The sequence below is a fragment of the Ooceraea biroi genome, chromosome 12, assembly GCF_003672135.1.
Source record: "Ooceraea biroi isolate clonal line C1 chromosome 12, Obir_v5.4, whole genome shotgun sequence".
Classification (NCBI taxonomy): domain Eukaryota; kingdom Metazoa; phylum Arthropoda; class Insecta; order Hymenoptera; family Formicidae; genus Ooceraea; species Ooceraea biroi.
The window spans coordinates 6,522,253-6,547,058 of record NC_039517.1 but is presented as its reverse complement, the minus strand read 5'-3'; the positions used below and the strand labels follow the sequence as shown (position 1 = coordinate 6,547,058).

The 24,806-nt window shown below is 45.4% G+C and overlaps 1 protein-coding gene across 1 annotated transcript in view; it reads left to right on the top strand.

Moving 5' to 3' along the window:
* Window positions 1–23,731, top strand: part of LOC105280546 (sarcoplasmic reticulum histidine-rich calcium-binding protein) — a 28,216-nt gene extending 4,485 nt beyond the window's left edge. The window contains exon 2 of the mRNA XM_020032037.2: window positions 20,140–23,731. Coding sequence (XP_019887596.1) covers window positions 20,140–21,972 — 1,833 coding nt within the window. The 3' untranslated portion in view covers window positions 21,973–23,731. The remainder of the gene's footprint in view (window positions 1–20,139) is intronic.
* Window positions 23,732–24,806: the final 1,075 nt, after the last annotated feature.

The window sequence follows — 24,806 nt, the reverse complement described above, 5'->3', positions numbered from 1 at the left end:
GGACGCTGGGGAAAACTCGACGGAGCCAATCGATACTCCAGACCCTTATCGAGTTACGTAGATTTATTCTAAATTAAATACGCCAGAGCGGTAGAGCGCGAGGTACGCTGCATGTTACGTGCGCGCGTACATATATTACATGTAAGTTATCGCATTTTCCGTCGGCGATATCGGCTATCGTAAGCCGATCACGGTGCACGAAGTAATCGCGCTCGCATTAATGAATTAATAAACTCGCGCTCGCTGGTGACTCATTATATTGTCCCTTTTCAAAACCGATCGCGGGAATTACCGCGCGTAAATCACCGAGCACCGATACACATCCGACGACATTTGCAACTTTTAATCGCATCCGATCTGCGTGACGAACGAGTCAATCGGATAATTCGAAAATGATCACTCTCACCGCTCAACGGGACACCATTCGCTTCGTTTTCCATATAAGGTCGCGCTTTCCGCCTCTTCATTACGGACGTTTTCATCGTGTTCGCCGTTTTTTACGAGAGTAGCTCGACGTATCCGCCATTGGTGCGCATTGAGCGCTCTGTGTCCGATCAGTTGACGGCCCGGAGGCGCGATCATTAGAGGGCAAAAGCCAATTGCCGCTCTCGATTGTCCTCTGTCTGTTTTAACAGCCAGGCACGATCGGTTCCTCCAAAGGGTCGCGGATAAAAGGGCGAGCTTTACGAGGGATGGATCGAATAGCTTGCGGCGTCTCCCTTTTCCCTTGAGCTGCATGGTCGTAAGGACCGAAGAATCCCCTCTATTTTATGAAACGGAAGTAAACGGCGCGAAACGAAGGCTGGAGTTCAATTTTAGGTGTTACGACAATGGACCACGCGCAATAAATAATAAATCTTAAAGGGATACTTTGACGACTTATAAATGTACGTCGTTGTACGTCATCGTACGTTTTGCCATAAAGATTTTTTATGGTGCCGTAAACTCGTATTTTATTTCTTCCATTATTTCCGTTTGAAAGCACATCACAAGCCGGTTAAAAAGAGCTTACATCGCGGCGGGGTGGAAGATTAATTTTCATCGTTGCAAGCGCGCTGCGTTTCGGAAATGATATACTCGTGTTAATAGATTTTCATCAGGCAGGCTGGATATCAAAGTTCCAGTTGATTCTCCCTTAGAAAAAATAACATGCAATTCAATGAGATATAGAGATTTCGGCATGAATCTTTCGCTGCGCTGTCAACATAAGTGGCACTGTGTTATCTACTAATACAACTGAATTGCCGCTCGTTCCACTTCCCGTTGGAAACGAGCAAATATGGACAGCCGTCCCGTTCGGATGGACCAGCGCGCGTACGTCTTCATGGTCGTATCTCGCGCGGTTATTTCGGCGATAAAATATTTATTACTCGGCGGTGGTACGACTGGTAGAAGAATGATCCTAGATTCAGAGAATGGGAATATACACTCTCGTTGATTTCTTTGATCCCTCATGGCCGCGCCGTGTCGTAAATCCAGCGTAACTGTCGCTGTTAATATTGGAAGGAATTGTAGGAGGAACTCGGCGCGTACGTGATCGCATTCGCCTGCGAATTGATCAGACACGCGCGCGTATCAAATTCAAGTCGTCAGGTTGCCTCGCTCGCTCAGAGAAACGAATCTAAATCTCTCTCGTCCGGTATATGCTTCGTTTGTATCCATCGATCGTCAGAATTCTGCCGGAAGTGCCGCGCACGTCTGTCCGCGAAGGATCACGATCTTTACGAGCCTTCGAAATCTCCGATAGCTCACGCGCGAAGGCAACGGCTGGCGATAAAGATTCCATTCTTCGTCGGTTCCGCTCCTCGCGGGCGGAAGGCGAACGGGAGGACGAGACGAGGGTTCCGGTCGCACAAAAAGGAAGGGACACCCGACATCGGCCGGCCTCCTGATTTATAGGGATAGATTTGCCCCAGCTTGTGTGTTGTTTATTTCGCCGTGCCTGACCGTAATTTTTCTTCCGCAATCGAGACTCGCGCGAAGGTCCTTCTCTGTCCCGCAGTTCAACATCCGTAGTCGGTCGCCTTTTTACTCGTCGCACCCTTCGCATACCTCTGCGCGTTATTCTGCGTTGATCGCGCGAGTGAACCCTCCAAGTCTTCCGGCGAGTCCAGCTCGCGGACTGTAAGATAGATGCCATCAGACGGTACGTACTCTTGCACAGGAAGCTGACCCGTTTCCCGGAGAACCAACCGATCGTCGCCACTTCCTCCCAGCGGGAACACTTTAATCGTGTTACGTGTCCTCCTCGTCCTTTTCTCCTCGCAGCTTCGCTGCATCCGCGGGAAACGGGAGCGAAATTCACCGCGTTATTTCACGAGCTGTTGATCTGCTTGCCGAGCACTCACGAGCACTCATTAAGAGCTGGCTCTTTGCATAGAACCGATTGGAAGCGCAAGGATCGCGTCTCCGTCCGACCGATCGGACATCCCGCTCATACTGATCGCTTATTCAAACAGTTCTCGCGATACTGCGTAAATCCTGTTGCGTTACGCATAAAACACGGAGATTGTTTATTTCTCCCTAAATCTCCCTCATGCAGCGCAGAGTCTTCGCTACATCGAAGAATACGATGAATATTTCACTTGTCGCCTGTTGGAAGACCTTGTCGGACCGTAATGCCGGATGATCGGTCGTTTTGCGGATCGTTCCGGCGGGATGCATATGAGCCAATAAAACTCGTTTCCGCGGGAATCCACTGGTACTCGCACTCGCATCTGTCTCTGGTGTATCGACCTCGCGTCTCCGGGAGATCCGAGAACCGCGCGAGGTCATTTTCACGCAGATTACCCTCGCGATTTTCACCGCGCTCGCTGCGACGCGATAAAAAACAGCCAGCGTCCCGTGTACATCCCTCATTTCAGCGTGCTTAATGGTTGTCACGGTGTCTGGTGGCAAGATTTGCCCTGTAATTCGTCGGGGCGCAACGCCGCACGGTCGCGTGACAGCCAGTGACAGAAATTAACGGTTCCATTTGCAGCCTGGCGCATTAACTCCCGGTGCCTTGTATCACTCGTTAATGCGAGCCCCGTCTCAACTCTAATTAGCAACGGCAGGACGGAGGTGGATTGCGCCAGGCGGTGGCGGATCACGTTGACCTACTACATTAGCCGGCAATTTCACGGTAACGATAATCTTCTCCGTGCGATTATAATCAACGCGATCGACCGCCTCTCTCGAGTCGCCAGTCCGGGATTTTACGTGTGATCGTCGCAGGCGCGCGGCCAAATCGTATCTCTCGTTTTGAAGTGTAAAATAATTTGCTGCCTCCTAGAGACTTCTTGGTAGATTTCTTAGTGGATGACTGATTGTTCTGCGACTTACTTACGGAATCCAAATTGCGATACTCAGTTGCGGAATAGCGAGAGCGAGGCGAATATCCGCGCAGGAATTAGTCACGCCGTTCGCGCTCGTCGATTTTATCGCTTTGCGGGAAGAATGCAGTTTCGCAGCGAGCTTCAATTTCCGCTGACCTCTTACGACTTCCAGTCACGATTCCGGTTTCGACAGAGATATCACGCCGCGCACTTCGCGTAAGCACTTTCGGACTACGCGGTTCAGCTGCAATCGGAACATCGATGAGGGATGTCCCTTGTGACCATCAGTTCTTGCACCTTGCTCGATAAGCAGGCAACGAGTGCCGCATATGCGTTTGCTCATTTTTCACGCCGTCAACCTCGGCGATCCGAGTCCGCGCGATAAATTCGTGTTCTTGTATCTCGCTTAAGTGGCGAAGTTAGTGCAATAAAGTACGCTCACCGAGTTTCGAGAACGGAGTGCCGGGAGACGTTGTAATTTTTCGAATATGCTGAAACTTGCGGCAGATACAGGCGGCCGGCCTGTGTCGTGCCTTGGAATCTGCATCGCCGCTTTGCGTTGCGCTGTCCTCGCCTCGCGCTTTTTGCATACATTATCATTAATTTGAGCACGTTACGCGGTATCGCGCGCGCAAATTTCGCAAACTCAAAATTATCCCGAGCAGTCTGCAGCTAGTCTGAAACTGACCTCAGCCGAGTATTTGTCGGGCGTTATTAATATCCCGCCGGATCCGCTCGGCGCGTTAATTATAAACGTATATCAATCGTATTGATTTCACTCAGGCGGTATAACTCGTCTCTGATACTCGTCACATTTTCAGGATCCATTTAAGTCGCGCGATTGTTAAATGTAGCATTCGAAAATATTACCGTACTCAATATATATATATATATTACGCGAGTGGACGCGCTCGAGGAGGCCGCGAAACTAATTGATCGAACAATTTACGTTAAAATTCGTGCGTCGAAAGTAAGAATATCGAGCAGTTTTTATGACGCGAATAATTCCGAGAGGGAAAGCGGTCCCGTATTTGCATTAGCATATTTTTCTGTTTCGAGAACGCGAACGCAAAACCCGCATAAAGCTGTTCGGCTTTATTCTGCTTTCATCCGTTGTGCGGATGGCTATCGTGCTGCTGCTGCTGCTACTGCTGCGCGGGCTTGTGTGATCTATAAATATCACTTAAAAATCTATGTGCGCGTGGTTTTCGTGGTAGAAAAATTTTCGATGCCGGCGGAAAAACTTCATCGTTTTCTGTATTTTTTTCATTACGAAAAAAATGCCTCATTTTTCATCCCTGACACGTGCGGAACCAACTACACACAGTGACTAGGGTGGCACTCAGATAATATTGACACACGGAGGGTTGGATGAGGCAAAGAGCGAGAGGGAGAGAGAAATAGAGACCAAGAGGAAAGGAGAGAGAGAGAGGTGAGGTTGGAGGAAAGAGAATAGGACGAACGAGCTGCACGATCGTGTCTCATGCATGTATTTCACACGGGGGTGTTTACATCGAGCATCGTTGCCTCAATGCGTCCCTCGTGGTCCTGAATTAATGTCGATGTACACGAAACGTCGTGAACGAGCGCATACGTTTCATTAATAAAAACTATCACGCAGGAGATTAATTATTATGGAAATTCACTTTTAATTAGTTTTACGGCCGCGTGCGAATGCGTCACCCGCGTCATTTTTCTCGCGGCTGACCTGCATCGCGAAATATTATAGACGCGCGAGAGTCTGCCGAGCGGAAAATATCAACGAAATAGTAATACGAGTTGCAATTAATTATTCGGCCTCGATTGCGTGCGATTAGACTGGCGCAGCGTTGGGATCGTTCTCGCGTTTCGATGACAGCCAAGTGTCACGAGTGTCAAGGGGAGAATTAATTTTACTCGGTGTGCCGATAATTAATATTATTATTGCAAATCGTAGATAATTAATGCACAATTCCGGTCAAATAATCGGACATTAATAACGGCCAATCCCCGACAACGAGCATTCTGTGTTCGCATAAATTCCGCATTAATTTAATGGATCTGAAGTGTCGGGCGTTATCTCGGCCGAGAGTGATCCTCCGACTGGTAATCGAGTAATAATACCGGTAATCACAGCCCTCGGCCATGCGGCTGGCCAGCCTATAAAGACGTCGCTAAACACGATCGCGATTGCTGGCCGCCTTTGTCCTCCGCCTTGACTCATTATTAAATTATTAAGCGCGACGCGTTGTTTTCGGAATATCCCCGAATTCCCCGGGGAGGACCAGTAACAAAAGGGTTACCGGAAGCCGAAGGAGTGTTTTGCCCGTTTGCGAGGGTAGTATGAGGAATAGCCTTTTGTCTGAAGGGTTTGATCTCCTCCTCAAGTTTCGGATAATATTGACACAAGGGTAAAGGGGATGCGCCGCAGACGAACCGACGACGTATAATTCACGAGCAAGGGTGGCTGTTTACGCCGCACGTGCACGCAAGCGCCGGTCCACGCTGGTGCTAACGACGTTCGCACCCCCGGCTTTAACAAGTCGACGAATAATTCAGTGCTTTAATTACGACGTATACCCGGAGGGTAGTTCAATATTGCAAGCGGCGCGGTGCGCCCGTTCGTAACGCTTCTTCACTGTCGGTTAGCTACGCGGCGAACACGCGTGTACGATTCGTATTCGACGAGTCCCGTCAAGAACATTCGTTCCGACTTTTCCTATTCTTTAACGCCGCCCTATTCTCTCCCCCGCCATCCTTCGCTCGTCGCTTTATCAAAACCCAGAACCGCCCGGCTCGAATTGACCCGAGGACTCGCGAGGAAATATCGTTCTCCAGATCGGAAACGCGTTGCTCTCGTCTGGTCGGTTCTGGAAAACACGGAAACTCGGTATTTCAAGAGAATTCTTGCGAGAGCTGTCTTGAGATATCCGAATATTAAAAGCCGAATATACAATGAGGCCGAATATTAAAAGTCGAATATCAAAAGACATAACAACGACGGTTTTTCACGACTTCAATATCCCGGAGCTACGTGTAGACGTGCGTTTCATTTCGCGAAGAAATATTGCAGGAGCAATAGGCAACGCTTATTCTTACACGGCCACGTAAACGGCTTTGATACACGGCCAAAAGTCAGGGCATCGTAATTTCTCCGGCGAACAAAGGCGAAATTTCGATGGCACGTCATAATTCCTCGAGTCCGTCACCGGAAGCACGCCGAAATTTAGCATTTCGCCGTCCACTTAATGTGTCTGGGCATGCTGATTATTCACAGCAACACTTTCATTAAAGCGAGATTTTAATAGATAAATTAGACTTTCGAATCTGCAAATTGTTATTCAAAATCCGATTCACGCATGTAATATCGCTGAAAGTTGCTAACTGATCAAAATAAGTCGTAAAATTCAAGCTCGACGTCCTCTCACAGTCGTTTTCGTTTTTTTACACCAATGACGAGTTGTTGCATTACCGACCATATTTCCCAAATTTTTCACTTTTTTCTAGACCTCATATAAATCACCTATTAAATTTAACAAACAGACGACGACGACGACGATGATGATCGACAGGAAATTTTGAGTGCAGTGCGGAAATTGGAAAAAAGATTATCCTTGTTGTTCATCGATATTCTTGACGCTGGAATTACACGAGCTGTCGATACAGCTCCGCTCTGTAAATCCACACGAGTTATCTGCCACTTTTTCGTCGACCAACATCCAATTATTCTCGATGGAGTGGATAAAATGCGCGGTCGCAACGTCGTTCGTCGGCAACGATGGCGTTATATTGCATTTCTAACGTAAAAAGAATGCTCCAAGAGAGAGCGAAAGAGAGAGCCGATTGAATTCTCTGATACTTTGGTAACAGCGAGGAGAATTCTAAGAAAACTCCGGAACAAATAAAATGTCTAAATGCCAGGATGAAGAAACGCTAGGGATTGACAATAAGAATCAAACATTACCGGTATTTCAACATACCCCGATAATGAAGAAAGCTTATTCCATTCTCACATAAAAGTATGTTTCAAATAACGTCATTGTGTGAATCGCAGCAAGTGAAACGTTCCGCGAGAGTCTCAGTTTTGTAGAACGATTCTTACGTAAACATCCTTAGATAATTGATGAGTATTACGTTGCGTATCAAAGTGACATGATTTTTCCCAAAAATTACGTAATATATTCTTCAGCTTTCGGCGCACATTATTCTGTACATTAGTATATACAGAAGCAACAGAAATCAGAATCAAAATCACTCCAACAGCTATGCATCTCTCCGAACGCGTGATTGTCTCGCAATTGCTATGATTCCTCCCTCTTTCCTATCGTGCGGAACATATCTCTCGCTGTTTCCTTATTCCCTACTGCGTCTGGGATTTATAAGGTCCCACAGTGGGCCAGAAAACGCACAAAAGTGGCAAAAAACCAACACTCAAATTTTTACTCAATTATCACGATATCTTAAAATAGAGTAGTTGAAGTGGCCGTAGCGAAATGTTTTTACAGGTTATTCAATATTTGTTCATATAGGGGCATCATGAACAAGAAAAATGTTGTTTGTTTCCTAACGTATTTATAATTTCTTTTTCTCATATGAAAAATTTAGCTTATCACTTTTAAAGGTTTTTCTTTTATGTAATATCAGTATTACGGGTATTTGAATTTGAAAAAGCTAATAAAGATCTGTGGACGTTAACCTGATTTGAGTATCATGACTTCTTGTGAAATCAATTTTATTCATTTCGCTTTTGTACAGGTTATTGTTTTCCTGCTCCCCGAGACTCTACTTTCTAATCAAAAATTGAAGGTGTCAGGATCTTCATTATAATGTCTACTTTAAACTTATTCGGCGATATTTTGCGAATACTGTAATTTGCTATGTGTACATGAGTTTTAAATCGCCCAGATTTGCTACGATTACGCGACTAGATACGTACAATAAGGTGCATTAATTCACGTGATAGCGAATATTTATTAATAGTAATATATTTATTAATGTTAATATATATATTAATATTATATATATGTATAATATATAGGTATATATATAATATTAATATATATATGTTAATATATAGAATGCATTTTTTCACGATATAAAGCTAGTTTGACGGATAGACACCAAAGTTTTAAGTTCGACAATTTATCTCGCTAGTTTATTTCTCATTGTTCTAAATGTAACAAATAGAAAATATTTTGTCCTACGCAACGGTGCCCCATCTGCTGATAGGCCGCTCTACCGTGCCGGCACTGTCTCTCGCGGCGCTCGTACGCTCCGAGTAGGGAGTAGGAATTTTTCATGTCAGATTCGTTATCAGCAACCTTGAAAACCATTAAATATCAAGTTCCATACAAATCCGATCAAAATTAATAGATATTGACCGCCATATTGGATCCACTAATTTGAATATTGAATTTTCCATGTCAGATTCGTTATCAGCAACCTCAAAACCTCAAGTACCTCGAATTTCAGAAAAGTCTAAAGAAATCTTGAATTTTGTCCGCTTTTGCATGCTTTCTGGCCCACTGTGGGTCCGCGTAAAGTCGCGAGGCTGCCTACATATTTCCCAGCGTTCAATTATTCCCAATCGGCTGAACACGTCACCGTTGCTCGCCGAAAACGATCCCGCCGCGGCGTGCCGCGGAAATGCAGCATACGGAGAGTCCTTTAGGAAGTCCTGATTTGAATCTACACGGTCTGTAAAGTTCATTAGATTTAAATATTTATGAGGTGGGCGCGCGCGGGCCGCGCGGCAGCGCCGGTTCCGGGTCAATTTGGTGGCGCAGAGAAAACGACTTAGATTCTTTATTCCCACGGGGAAACGCGCGGCGGTTGTGGAGGCTGCATCCTTCTTGGATGAAAAGTTCTGTGGATTACGTGGGAAGAGACGACTCCTCGGAAGACAAATAGCGGGGTTTAATTGGCCGAATTGGTTCCGCGACTTGGGAGTCATGTCGCGCGAAACAATCGGCGAATCGGCTACGTAATACGGCCGATTTTACTTTCAGATCGCGTATCGTTTATTCCCGGCACCGCTCCGCGTGTTCCGCGACGCGCGTGCGATATCCGTTCCCTTTTCGTTCGTAAGGGTCCCTCGCTATCGATAATGCGCGGATCCTCCCCGCATGCCGGGAGCCGATGTCGATACTTCGCATCTTCCATCGCGCGGAGAGTAACTTTAATCGAAGCACCGTCAAGGAAGTCGTTATTTTTCTACCCTGGCGGATTACTGGCGATGTCGATAGTTGACAGCGGAGTGGTCGATAATCCGGAAGGACGGACGGATCGGAAAGTCCACGGGGGAAGTTCGCGACGCGAAAAATTCTACCAACAAGTTCGCTTCGCCGTGTAGGAGATGCCACAACGTTGTCCGATACAAATCACGTTTGCGACCGATCCGGAAATCCAAAAGTCATGAACACGATGACGAATAGTTACGAGTGAGCTACGTGACGAATAAGGCAAATTCGATCGGTCGTGCGCTCATGAACGAGTCGGTGGCAGCGAACTCGTCTCCGCTCCAGGGATTAAGCGTGGCTTCCTTCAGGACTCGCCGGATCCCGCGGGATTCGATCGCCGGCGAGAGTGGTTTGATAGACGGGGCGATAAAACTTGGGCAACGGCGTAAATCAAGCGAGGTCGGGCGCGGCGAATTCCAGCGGCTCGGAGCCTAACGCGGACCTTACCGGGTTAGGATGACGCCGTGGTCAAACCCCATGGCGGCTCCCAACCCCGAGATCTTCCGCGTGAGAACCCGGCTCCGGAACCATAGATCTCTTAGGCTTCTCGCCCGGGGGAGCCGCGTTCCAATTTCACGGGGTCGCCGTCGGCCAAATAAAAGATTTCGGAGATCCTCCACGCCTTTGGCGAAACGAGGGGACGAAATCGACCAAGTGCCGAGAGACTTACTGACGCCAACTTTGAGAAAATATAATCGGCGTCGCATTATCACGGAATACGTCTTGAGACGATACATCGCCGCGAAGCGTGCAAGGATATTATTATCCCCTTGTAATCATTAGTAGATGATAAATCTATCTCACAAAGATATATCTCTCTCTCTTTGTCTTTTTCAAGTTTTATTATTTAATTAATCTGCGTCACTTGGGGGACTATATGAAAAATTATAACTTGAGACAAGATGAATACTTTTTGATTTTACCCGAATATTTGTAATTGTGCACACAATATATTTTCTGTGTATATTCTTGATAGAATTAAATATAATTGAAAATTAGAATTTATTTTAAGTTTGTTCATATCAAGCCACTTTAAAATTTTTAGCTATTGAGACTACACGTTATTTTATCATTTTTGCGTCATGAAATACTGCTGAGCATTATACAGGCATTAAAGGATTACCAGCCATTCGAGATTACAGGCAGAAACCGATAGAAAACCATTCTGGGTTCCTTGATATCGATTACCTATAAAAGAGATATAAAGATTATCAGACGGAAGTCCTGCGAAAGTCTGTCATGTTTTTGCTTCGCGCGAATGCTGAATTTTGGGGCTTCTAAGTGACTGCCTTTTCATCCGAACTCTTCGTAAAGCTCGCTCGAGCGGAAAGGGATCGTCATCGAAACAAGGCTGATTACGCGGCTGGAATAAGGCGATAACTTTGACGATCGCCACTCGACACACTTTCACGTAGCCACGGAAACCAGATACTTGTTGAATTGTTTGGCGGTACATTTTGTTTGTCACAATATATATACCAGCTATTCACAAATAACTACGCGTAAAACGAGAAATGTTAAAGCCAGAAACCAAAAGCAGAAAACAATTCTGCATGGATATGCTTTAAATATAAACCTCCAACTATGCTAACCAACCAAGTTTTCAAATAAAACACTTGGCAAAAGCTAGTGGCAAAATCGTCGCGAGCGCTTTACGGTTTCACGCAACCGCAGTAACCTACTCCGAAAGGTCCGCAAAAAGGCTATGAGGAAGGAAACGAAGGGGGAAACGAAGGGGGAAGCGAGGAGCAAACCAGGGGAGGTACGAAGAATGCGCGTCATGGGGAAAATAGCGTCGACAGAAGTGGCAGTAACTTCCGGCTGCCAAGAGAGGAAGAGAAAGAGGCGAAAAGGGTAAGACAGGAGGAACGCGCCAACGGGGTAACGGGGGTACAGAAAGGAAGGGAATCTCGGGTACAGGATAAGAGTAAGAAAAGGATTACGATCACGTGCCTTTGCGGACGTGTACCGACTGTCGCCCCTTGCCAATAAGCCTGCCAGGATTCGAGGTAGCGGAATGAAATCCAGCATTCCGGCGGAAACGCCGCCGACCGTCTTTCCGGGTCCGGATGCTGAGGCGCTGAAGTAATCGCGCCCGGCGCGGGAGGGATGGAATTTCCATCCTGCGAGAGTGGCTAATGGTTTTAAGGCGGACGGCAATCAGCACTGGCACGGTTAGCACAATGGTCGCTAAACAGCGGGTTTTGCGTACTTCCTCGTCCCCCTGGATGCTCAATCCCCTGCCGGTACGTGCATTTTAACACGCGTTCTAACATTTCCGGCGCGCTCGCGTCATTCGCGCGCGAATGCGGCGAAATACCGCGGTCGGCATACCTCTACTTTCGGCGAAGCATGAAAAAAGAAAGGAGGAAGGAAGCAGAAGAAGAGAAGAGAAAAAAAACGAGAAAGCCGGTAAGTAGTCCCGCAAGCGCGAGGTGGAAGCTGAATTGAATATGACTGCGGCGCGGAAAAGATGTACCGCTCTGCGACTACTCGCGAGCGCAAGCGAGAAAAAAGGGATGCTCGTATGCATCGCACGGAAGTGCGCGGTGTTTGCTGGTCCAGGTGAATTTATGGCGCCGACCGGTAAGTCGGGATTTAGGGAGAAAAATGCTGCCGAGACGCGTATGATTGCGAGGCTGCGTTTAATCACGCGCGCGCGCGTGGGCAAGCGAGCAGACGAATTTTTCTCCTGAAAGCGGATTAGTTCCAGATACGCTTGCGGCAATTATCGCGCGGCTGCCGCGATGTAGTGGCTTATTATCGCGTAATGCGTAAACTTCGTGGCTTGTAAATCACGCGGAGGAGAGTCGTAACTCTCTGCGGCTAAAGACAAATCTGTTCGAGTTGCTGTCAACTATGTGATGAAAAACTGATTGCACGTTATTCTCCACGCTATTAGAAATGTTAGTGGCATAGGTTTCTTTAAAGCACTAAATACACGCTGTGATAATGTGATAATAATCCGCTTTAAAAGAGTGGACATACCTTTAAATTCAACCTGTAGCCGATATTCAAAGCTCGAGATGTCTCTGCATGAAACTTGAAACAGCATTTGCCGAAAATGGTTGACAAGGCAGTGGAGAATGCTCATAAATTCGTAAGTGCTCGCAATTTGTCGGACGTTTCTCCTTTATGAACATGCGACTCGCTTCGGATTTCGCAACGGATCGCAACGTTCGTCAAAGAGAGAACGAACAAGTTGTTTGGTACGCGAGACGAGGCGTTTCTCTTTGGTATGCAAATTTCGCGTTTCGAGATACGACGGAGGCGTTCATAATTTAAACCGGTTCTTAATTCGTAGGAAGTCGTTGAGACAACAGGCTGCTAAACTTTAAGCTTCCGCCTTGTTCCGCAAGTTGGAGTCGAAAGGAGATGAACGGGGAGGCTAAAATGACAAAGAGGGGAGGCGGAGAGGAGATAGAACTCTCGTTATCGTCACTGATTAAAACCGTTTCTCGTTATTGCTAATTTAATATTGCGTACGGAAACGATACCGAGAAGCACGAGTGAAAAAAGGACTTGATAAAAGTCCTCATTGTAATAATGCTAATTGTGTAGTTTCACCTACATAAGTTATACACGGACGAGTTTATGCAATTTTATTCTGTTATCAATGGCACACTTTCCTTATGATTTTCGGAGCAGAAAGGAAGGGAGAGGAACGAAATCAGAAAAATCATCTAAACACGCGAGGGCAAGACGTTTATCCGCAAGGTGTTAATGATCCGCATCTAATCCTCGAAGCTCCGGAATCTGGCGAGACATAACCATCTCCCAGAATGAAGAGCGCAAACCAAAAATACAAAAACCGTAATTTTCTCAAATGCATTCGCGAATGCACACACTGCTCTTAAGCGCTCTTGCCGTTATTGTCGCTTGCAAGAAACGACCTAGGCAACGCTCTAAGAGGCATGCAATTATCTCGGCTTCCCTCTAATATACACTCTGACGACCAGCTCGAAGAAACGGTACGGTACGAAATTTTCGCGTGTGTTTGCACGGATAATAATCGTTATTGGAAAATGGTGATCGAATCGGCATTCGGTCAGATTTTATTCTCTTCGGTGATCGATTCCGCTCGCGGATGCGAGCGATAGCAGCCGAAACAGAGGTGGCGAAGGTTGGAGAAACGATGGAGAATTTCTGCGCCAGTTATTTTAGGAGGGTGTATCTGACGTCTATTTACCGTACTTTTTATCTCCACCCACCCCTGTTCTCTTCCTCCTCTCTCTCTTCATTTTCCCTCTCCCTTTTTCTCGATTCTTCTTCTCACTCGTCTCTTCCCGCTCGATGTTCCTTCCAACTTGCTTAGCGGTTTTATTCGTGCCCCTTACCGCTGTTCCTGCCACGGATGAAGAATAAATGATGTTGTACAGCATGACGTCCCGACGCCGACGCCCGTCGTTTTTCACCGGATATCTTCGCGTCGGACCGTCCTCCGTTTCCGATTAACTCGTCATTATTCTTGACGCCCTCCGCTCTGCTGTGGATTATGCACGGCGTGTACACGCCGCGCGCATTATTATTGCGTGTCATTACACACCAATTTACAGAATGCAAGCCTCGCGCGCCGCGAATGCGGTGGTTTTTCCCCGGATGTCACTCGATGTCGCCAACGCGATGCGTCGCACTGAAAAATTCAGAACATCAGCGAGGCGTGACAGATCACGGGCGCAAAAAGAGTAACGCGCGCCGCTGACATGACGCTCGAAAATTCAGAAGCCGCGAAACGCGAAATTGCCGGCCGATGCATATTGCATGAAACGCGCGAATGATGCCGTTATTATCGAATCGCGTCTGCAGGCACGATCACTGCACGTCCACTGACTAATGAGCTCTTTCTTCCAAACTACCACGTTACCGTCCATGCAGCCAATGCGAATATGACGTGAATCAAGGTAATCAAATAAATCAGTTCGAGGAGAAGGCTGACGCGGACGCGATATTGAGAATTAATCTCGCAGACACGAGATCGTTGGCGTCATAATGACTGAGTCGCAAAGCCGGCAAGCGGGAGAAAAGCCCGGCGAAGCTGAGAAAATAATGTAGCCGCCACTTAAGGGGGGAGTCTGCTTTAGAACGTTGAAAATAAGGTATAATTTTACGAATTTTTTTGAAGAAACTATACAGCGGATCATTATAAAACTTTGATGCATTTATTAGTACATGTTTAAAGATAAAAAAAATTATTTTTTGATTTGAATATATCGCCTGTAGAGGTCGTCCTGGAGGCATTGTAAATTGGTGAGCATTCTCCTGCCTCCAAATTTCATCCAAACTGAAAAATTGAAATATTTTCTCGTTATTTATGAATTCCCATCGTCGATGAACCTTTAATATTCATAAAAACATTAAGTTAAACAATTATTTTTGCATGAAAAAGTTCAAAAACTTTGCCTAAAAATCGTACTTTTGTGTTGTAAGCTCCACCATTTTGATACTTTTCAACTTTTTTCTTCTCTCTTTGGTTCATCGACGATGGGAATTCATAAATAACGAGAAGATATTTCAATTTTTCAGTTTAGACGAAATTTGGAGGCAGGAGAATGCTCACCAATTTGCAATACCGGCGACGCGGCTGCACTAAGATTTCTCCAGGACGACCTCTACAAGCGATATATTCAAATAAAAAAATAATTTTTTTATCTTTAAACATGTACTAATAAATGCATAAAAGTTTTATAATGATCCGCTGTATAGTTTCTCCAAAAACAATTCGTAAAATATACCTTATTTTCAGCGTTCTAAAGCAGGCTCCCCCCTTAATAACTGACGTACCGATGGCGCGAGGCTGATAGTGCACGTAAACGGCTGTTCTATTATCACGGCGGGACGCTAATGCTTAAATCGATAGCGACGCCGGAGACGTCAAGTCGAAAAATTTCTCCCATCACATTTCGGAGCGCGGTTCCCGCCGCGTCACGAAATTCCCTTTGTAATTATCCTTGCCACCCACACGTAATTGTAAGCTACGTCTTGGAATGTCTCGAATTGCGCGAGGAGCGGGACTTAACGCGCCTCGATCGATTCCGCGCTGTCGTTTGTTTCGTAAATTTCGACACAACACGCCGGCATATCGCCGGGAAAATCGTGCGGAAATAATTACCAGGCCGCCGGTAACGCTACAGCTTCGGAAGATGGAGAGAACGGAGCGGTGGAAGGTTTGCGGCTCGACGGTGTAATAATGTCCTCTTTCATCCCCCCTCATCCTTCCACTCGGTTACGAATTCCCGTTTACCTCAGCGTTTGGTACTCTCTCGCTATCTAACTGCGCATTAAACAAATATTACGACTCCCTAATCGGAAGATCGGTACACTAAAAGCCCGGAGAAGTTCTCGCTAAGTCTTATCCAACTGCAGTTCGAGCGGAATGAGGAGAATTGTGTACAAACTAGGAGATTAACAAAGATATTAAAAAGACGTAACAGATTCTAAATCATTCTTTAATTGAATTAAAACGAGAACAAATGTAAGCATCCGCCAGAAGAATTTCGTAAAACAGCAGAACGTACGTAACAGTACCAATAAACATTCTCAGAAGATCATATCCGCAGGAGTAGTATGCGTGAAGCTGACGTACGACAGTGACGTACAGAAAGGAAATTGGAGATTCGAGAAAAGAGAATCACGGATAAGACTTCCTGATAAAAAAGAATCCGCTGACGGCGAAGCGGGGAATCGACAACTATGAATACATAAGACAAACTGCCACCATGGAACTCCCTGGTGGATAAATATTTTACGAGAGTACCATAGAGTATTATGGGGATGTAGACATAGCACTGCGATGGCACGCTAGTCTTGTGAGCGACGTTGCTGCGACGAGCGTTTATCTTTATCGCCGTTTCATGAGAACGTTTAAACGTGTGATATTCGTGATAGGGAGAGACATCCGCTGAGATGCTAACAATAATCTTTAGACTATCGGAGAATTCTAATGCTCCTCCGGCTCAATCCGGCGCTCTCAGCTTCCGAGTACGTGGGCGGAAGGGATATTTCCAGCGAGACATCTCGAAACTTTATCTCGAAACCGTATTCGAAACTCGTCGCTCATTTGCATTGGTCATTTGACGCTGATAGCCGGCCGATTTGTAGGATAATCGGTGCAAATGAATTAATTCGTGAACCTTGACGTACGAAATTTGCGATACTGAATTATCGTTACGAATTAACGCCCGTGGATATCGTAATGACATATCAAATTCATATGCTGTAATATTATAGCAATAAACTGTTTCTTGATGCAATATTATTTTATAGGTCCAAACGAAAATCGATACATTATATATTTCCTCGCTGTGTACGTGCCATTAATTAATTTTATCCCGTAATAACTCGAGATGAAGTTTGCTTAATCCATCATGTCGTCGTAAGTACATTATCGGATGCATTAATATTAATGATCGTCCCGAGCGCCCGTGTCAATGCAAGCAACGTAGGAAGACGTCACAAGATTCGCCTTATTGAGTAAACGTTACTAATTTAACACAGTCGTATGCATCGCTTGCTTCATTTCTGCTTGATCGCGCAGATATGCTTAATATGCGATATGCGGAACAGTCTATGTGTGTGAGTGCTGTCATTGCTCTCAAGGGAGGCGGGCGAATATGAAAGTGACGTGAAAGCGGAAAATTCGATTAGTATTACAGAAACAGGTAAAATTACGCCAATCGCTAGCGGCAATAATTGGGCCTTAAAATACCCACCGTTCATCTCTCATCTCGCTCGTTTATTTCCGGCAGTTAGGCAGGGAGCTGCCGGTACTTTTTAACCAGGATAATAAGCGCGGCTATAAGTCATCCTGTTACTTTGTCAGCCGACGAGTTTACACGCGAGATGAATATCGGCGAAAATTTAAATTGCCGCAAACCGTCGTTTATTTATCTACGCATACGTCCTCGTTAACATGCGTATTCACCGGATGCTTTATTATCGTCGGACAAAAATAGTGTATAAAAATTCATAGAAATTACGGGTACTTTCGCGAATACGGGAAAAAGAATGATGGTGCTTCGGACGAAATTAACTCTGAAAAATGCATTACGTCGCGTCCGACAAAAAATTGCCACTAAACGACGATCGATAACGTCTGCCGAAAGTAAACGTTACGATCAGGCGCGGGACCACCGAGCGGAAGGTGATCGGCACTTCCTCCAGCAGCCTTTTTCCTCCTTTCTTCTTCACGCGGCGGAAATGGACTCGATGGAACAATCGTTAGGCACAAATGAATTTCAACGATTGCAGCCGGTGATCGATGCCGGTCGCGGTTCGGCGCGCATTATGACGACGATTAAAACATTAAGCCCCGTCGTAAACGACATTGGTGCTTAGCACGGAAGAAAGTGCCGCGGGTTAGGTGCTCTCTATAAAAGTACGTAGTCACTCAGTTTTGGCATCCAGTTGTTCGCTGGCTGCATCCGTCGAAATAACGCCGACATGGTTACGTGGGTAAGTTTCGCCCTCACAGTTCTCCGGAGGAGCGTTTCTCCTCGACGAGCGAAGTAGTTGAAGGGTCGCGTGAATGAAGTGCGCCAAGTTTCTAATTGTTTTCAAAGTAGCACTCCGCTCGCATAATACAGCGGGAAACGACGGAATTCATCTGCGAGAACGATTTGGCCTTCCATTCTGTAAAAATCAGTTCCCTCTCGCACGCCCTTTTAATTACTTTGATTAATCAACGTATTACTGAACTCAGCATCGTGATGGGGACATTGCGTGACACATCGACCTCGAAATTTATCATTGGTATCAGTCCGGATTTAAGGGCGAACGTATTTGATTCGCGAGTTCGTGGACAGTTGTGATGTACAAGTGTCACAAATAAAGATTACCATCGGGACATCCGTCATTAGTGCGGACCAAGGCATTTGTGCTTAATTGACGAGCGGCCCGAAATTCTCGCCAGAGACGATCGCGTATCCCGGCGTATCACGTTAATCCGACTGTAAACGTGGCCAAAGTTCGTAATGGGGAAGGACGGCAGCTCGCCGTTCCGTGCAAAACACGTCTCGCCGTTTGGGATTCTCGTCGTGGACGGCGCCGCCGGCGTCCAGCGACGTCGGGCGTCGTCAGCGTCCGAGATCTTTTGTATAAATTGCTTTGTCGCTGATTAAATTCCGAGTTATTAAGCGCCGGAACATTTGCATTTCAAGAAGAATATATCAGCGCGGGATGCCATCGCCAGCTTGCTGCAGTTGCAGCTACTCGTCGGAGCGAGGAAATTAGCGGCGGTGGCGGCGTCGCGATGCCGCGGAATGAGATATTGCGGAAGGAGAAACGCTGAAGGGAGGGAAACTGAGATTCCGGACTTTCTGAAGTTCCTTCGATGGGACTCTTTCGATTCTAATTGGATCTAGCGTTTAATTGTCCCCGCGTCGATTGAAAGCGTTAAATAATCGTCTGAAAGCTGCCTCATACCACTCGGCGTAGAGCGTGGTTACTATTGACGTAGCACTCTGAGACATTATTACATTTTTCGAATTTGCATTAAATTTTCAAGAATCTTATTTTATACTGAATGTTTACATCAAAAGTAATTACATTTCGCGTGAATTTATTTCTGATATTTTCTTTTATCGGAAAACATATTGGGTCACTATTCTATTAGAATTCACGGTACAAAATCTGAAAATAAAGTCTTCCATAAATAAGATTGTTATAAAGTGATGCAGGCATGTAACAAAATAGATTAAACAGATGAATAACCTATAACTTGATTTTCAATTTCGGATTTACGAAGTAGTAATAATAGAAAAAATCGAAACGGAGTGCGCATCCGGGACGGTATGTAACAAGCTTCGTTTAAAACGGTTCAGTTAAATAAGATCGTGAAAGATAAAGTGTGGAATTACGTCATAGATTCAATCTACTTTCGAGTCCGATCGCACGATCGAGCGAGTCACAGAAGCGGATCTCCAAGAATAATTTGATATCACCGTCTTCTACTGATTCCCAATTCCTACGTGCGTCCGTCCTCGTGGAATCCCGAATAAATCACCAAGGCGATTATATTCAGCAGTGATTAATTGATTCTTTACGGCAAACACGCCAGCTGACCATGCTGATTTTCTTACTGGTTCGAGATGTGATTTCGGTTCTCGTTAGTCGAGCAATCTCTTCTTTCCCTCGAGGAATCAGCGACAAGAAGCCTGAAGCGCGATAAAACGACTCCCCGACGATTTACTAGATATTATCTCTGGTTTTTCCGCTCGAGTGTGCATGCGTACGACAAATGCATGTGCACGACAAAAGTCTGTATACCTGATATGACACGCTTTGCATCTACCTCAAGAATAAACGAATCAATATTCAAGTCGCTTCTTTGAGGATATTGTTGATATATTATGTAGAATAAATTAAGTAATACATAAATTAAATAATAAAAGTGGAAAATTTAGATCATTGCAGCACCATTATCTGAAGTCTAATTATACATTGCATTCGATGGTATTACATAGACGTCTATCTGCCTCGGTATACTACTTACAGTTACTATGGATAATTAAAGTCCAGCGTTAATCAGGAGTTGCCAATAGATCAACCCAGAAGATGTCTCCGTTACACAAACAGGTCCCATTTACCAAGCTCGTCTGTCATTCTAGGCGTGGTTTCCGGTCGTCGGTCTGCTGCTGGCAGCAGCGACCGGCCAGGAAGCTGGGACACGAGATGAGACTCGACCGCAAGCGTCGACGGTCAAGCAGGAGCTGGCCAACTCCATCAGACTGCCACGACAGTTGCAGACGCCGCAGTCGTTCGCGTCTCAGAATCTGCCGAGTATTATCGCGCCGCCCGAAAAAAATCCGAAGAAACGTCAGTTGTCCGATCTCGGGTTGAACTTCCCTCAGCCGTTGTCACCGCTGAATGGCCCAACTCCACTTCCACTTGTCAGCGCAACCTTTGGCGCGGCTCTTAGTCCGCGAATCACATCACAACCGAAGCAAATCATCACGCGGATAACCGAAACTGGATCACCGTCAGGTGATCACGTCACCATTGTGACCCCGCCGATCATTGAGTCACAGCGCAGGATCCACGAATTCGACACGTCATTCTACAGGTCTCCTTCCTTCCACCACAAGCACGGACATCATCATGGGCATCATCACGGCCATCACCACGATCATCATTCGCATCATGATCATCACGCGAAGCATAAGCATCACCACGGACACAAGCATCATCATGGTCACGAACACAAGCACGGCCACGATCATCATGAGGAGCATAAACATCACGAAGACCACAAGCATCACCATGGCCATCATCATCAACATGGACACCATCACGATCATGGCCATAAGCATCATTCGGAACACAAGCATCATCATGGCCACGAGCACAAGCATGGTCACAGTCACAAGCACGGCCATAAGCACGGCCATGAGCATAAGCATCACGGAGAGCACAAGCATCATCACGGACATCATCATCACTCGAAGCATGAGCATCACGAAGAACACAAGCATCAATCTGAGCATCATCATCATCACAAGCATCACCACCACAATGAGCATCATCATCATCACGATCATCATCACGTTAATGAGCATCATCATCATCATACTCATAAGGAAACCGAAAAGCATCATCATCATCACGGACACGATCACAAGGAGCATCACAAGCACGGACATAAGGAGGAGCACAAGCATCATCACGGACACGAGCACAAGCACGGCCACCACGAGAAGCATCATCATGGACATCACGAGGATCATCACCATAAGCACGGACACGATCACAAGCATGGTCACCATGAGGATCACAAGCACCATCATCACGAAGATCATCACCACAAGCACGGTCATGAGCACAAGCATGGCCATCATGAAGAGCATCATCACGGCCACCATGAAGACCACAAGCACGATCACCATGAAGATCATCATCACAAGCACGGTCATCATCACAAGCACGGTCACAAGGAGGATCATCACCACGGTCATCACGAGGATCACCATCACTCCCATCACCAAGACCACAAGCATCACCATCACGAGTCGCATAAGCATGGTCACGAGCACAAGGAGGACCACAAGCACGGTCACGATCACAAGCATCATCATGATCATCATGAACATCATCAACATCACGAGCATCACAAGCATCACGAAGGCCATGATCACAAGCATGGCCACAAGCATCACGAGGGACACAAGCACCACGAAGATCATCATCACAAGCATGGTCACGATCACCATCACAAGCACCATGAGGACCATCACCACGACGTGTTTGAGAACCACGGTCACGAGCACTACAAGAGTCATCATTTCGGCGATCACTTCGGATCCTCGCCGGTTCATGAAGAATACGTGTTTCCGGAAGAGAGTGCGGCGGTGCCCGTGACACCGCCAGTGGAAGACGTGCTGAAGATCGCAAAACCGGCGGAAGTGACGGAGTCTGTCGAGCGCGTGGGGGTCGTGCAAGTCTAGTGAAGGGATTACCACGACGCAGAACATGACAGGGTTGCTTAAAAGCAGAGCGTTTAAACTAAGTTACTCGTAAACGCGATGCATGTGTGCGCGTCTGTAAAAATTGGAAACAGATATTTATTGGAGCATAGAATAAAAGTATAATATTATTATCTTATTATAGATATTGTTTTTATACTCTATACATATGTGCTTTTAGCGCTGTTAGAATCAACTTTCCGATCGAAAATATTTTGTAACGCATTATATTAACTCGTATACAAATTTTAATCGAGTCCTTGATTACCGTAGAATAATTGAAAAAGATTATGTTAATCTTTTTCGATCTCTCTGATGTCTTTCCTTTATAAGTATTATTTTTTCCTTTATAAGTTTTACAAAGATATTTTACTTCGTGCTTTATATATTTTCTGTTAGTATATTGTAATTGAGTTAATATTCCAACTTGATATACAAGCTTCGTTAAGTATAAAATAAATCTGAACAAAGTAATTAGAGAGAGCGGTTCGAAAATAAGAAGTTAATTTAGTTATACAATAAATTAAAACTTCTGATTAACGCGTGCTAGGTTCTTTTAATTTATTTCACGGTTAAATACAACTCACTCATTTCCAAACTAAACAGACGCATTGCATTAATTTTCTACTTATGCTATTCTACTTAAATTTAACATCATACGAAATGAGCGCATGGTACTGTTTTCAGGCTAAACAATACGTATAATCGACGAACGCTACGTTTTAGATTACACTCTGCATTCTTCAACCCTGTCATAAGAAACCACCCAACTGAATACCGTTCTACATTACCCGCTTTGTTTTTTCTCGGCGATAGGGTCGTTCGGGAAAACGATTACGGCTCGATCGTGGTACAGGCTCGTAGGTACATCGTTAAGCGTTGTTTCTCGTTAGTCAGACATTACTCGAGCGTTGTTGACACCTTTGAAATATAAAGTTTTCACCACTTTACGATCCTTTCATTTTTTTCCACCACCCTGGCCCCTTAGCATAAAGCCGACGTAAACGACGTCCCGTTTTTTTCACGGAACAGGGACAATATTTAAGGTTTATGGCAAAGAGCGTACTTTTATGTTGTTGCAAGAAATTTTATCTGCGAGAATGCAGGTAAACGACGGAGAGTGGAAAAGTAGATTAAAGCGGAAATGTGTTAATTGCGTCGAAATGGTATTAACGTGTTAAAATTGAGGAAGTTTAATCGTATTCCAGCAGGAAAGCTCTAGGCAAATGTATAATTGCGAATTGGTAGACGATCCGAAAGTTAACTTCCGACTGTAATGTAATTTCTTGGTAGGCGGCGAGGGTTGTAGTCGTAATTCTCTGACTTAAGAATAATTTACAGACGATACTAATTTTCCCGGGGCAGGCTGCGATTCGCGGAAGTAATTTCTTAGCAAGATAGCAAGGGTTAACACGTGTGTTACGCTGCGAGAATCCCCGAATGGATTCGATACGCCGGAAGGGATGTATCTATCTTCCGTGCTGGATAATGGATCGATTATTCAGCGGGAACAGTTTTAGCTTTGGGTATGAGCACGCGTAATCCGCTAATACCGTCAAGGATCTATCTCGGCGGTATAATTCGTTCGACGGCAACTTATCACGCCGGCCGTTATAATCCCGGCTTTCAAATCATTATATTGCTTGGAATCTTTCAGCAGTTCAGAATCTCTCAGTTCAATGGAAGAGACGGGCAAACAAAATAGATCGAACGGTGGCAATTCTGAGTGAACGCTATTCCCGAAACGTTAAAAGAAAAATGAAAGAGGACGCTTAGGAAATCCTTGAAAGTGTCTCTCCGAAGAATCTCTCCGCGCGATAAGAAAATCGAGGAGGACCAGAGGTCTATGGCAGGATGAAGGAGAGGCAACGAGGAGATGGGACGATAAATCCCGTTTGTGGATTGAATTGACGCCTCTATCGTTCATGGTACGCTTCGCTATAAAGGTGTTGCCATACTTTAAGATTAAAAGAACCGATATGTCCGTCTCTCGGATAAAGCGCGATAAATTCTGCGAAAGGGATTGATTGATTCGACAAGTATCTCCGTAAGGTTCGCCGAAGCCAGTACGACATTATTATTACTATTATTGCAGAAGTAACCAAAATATAAAAAATAGACAGATACAATAAATGGCATTCCGAAGTAAAAGCACGAAGTGTAGAAAAGCGAGTACACGTTGAAAGGAACACACAAGTGAAAGTCATCCCAAAGATGGTCTGTCCGTCAGTAAATTGTCCTTTAGCGTAATAAGTGAATCAGGGCGAAGAGTATCTAGCGTTGAGAGGAAACGGGACCAGACTAGCAGAAAGAGAACAAGGGAAAATAAATCGTGTTTGCGAATAGAATTACCAATCCTATCTTCGTCGCCTCGCGTAACTCTGAGTCTCGGAACCTCGTCTGTCACGTCTTTGACTACATCTTCATGACTTTAGTAATATATTACGCTACGGTAACACGATGATAATTAAACAGATTATATAATTCGGAATATTCTCTCTCGATTTCAGAGATTTTAGAGAGGAAAAGCATCATCTCAGATGATGCATGTTCATGAACGCATCGTGTTTTAATATCAAGTTTCAGATAACCAACTAATTGGTTCTGAAGTTCCGAAGGATATTGCGAGGCCGACCGGACATCTCGGGAATGTTCGTCCATCAGGAAATTGTCCCTTTGTTGGACATAGGAATCAGGAGAAAGACAAAGAGAGGGCGCGAGAGACAAAATGGGTATACGCGAGGCGAGCGAGCGAGCGAGCGAAGATAAATCCTGTTTGCGGACTGAATAGCTTGCCTCGACGTCCCCATCGTGTT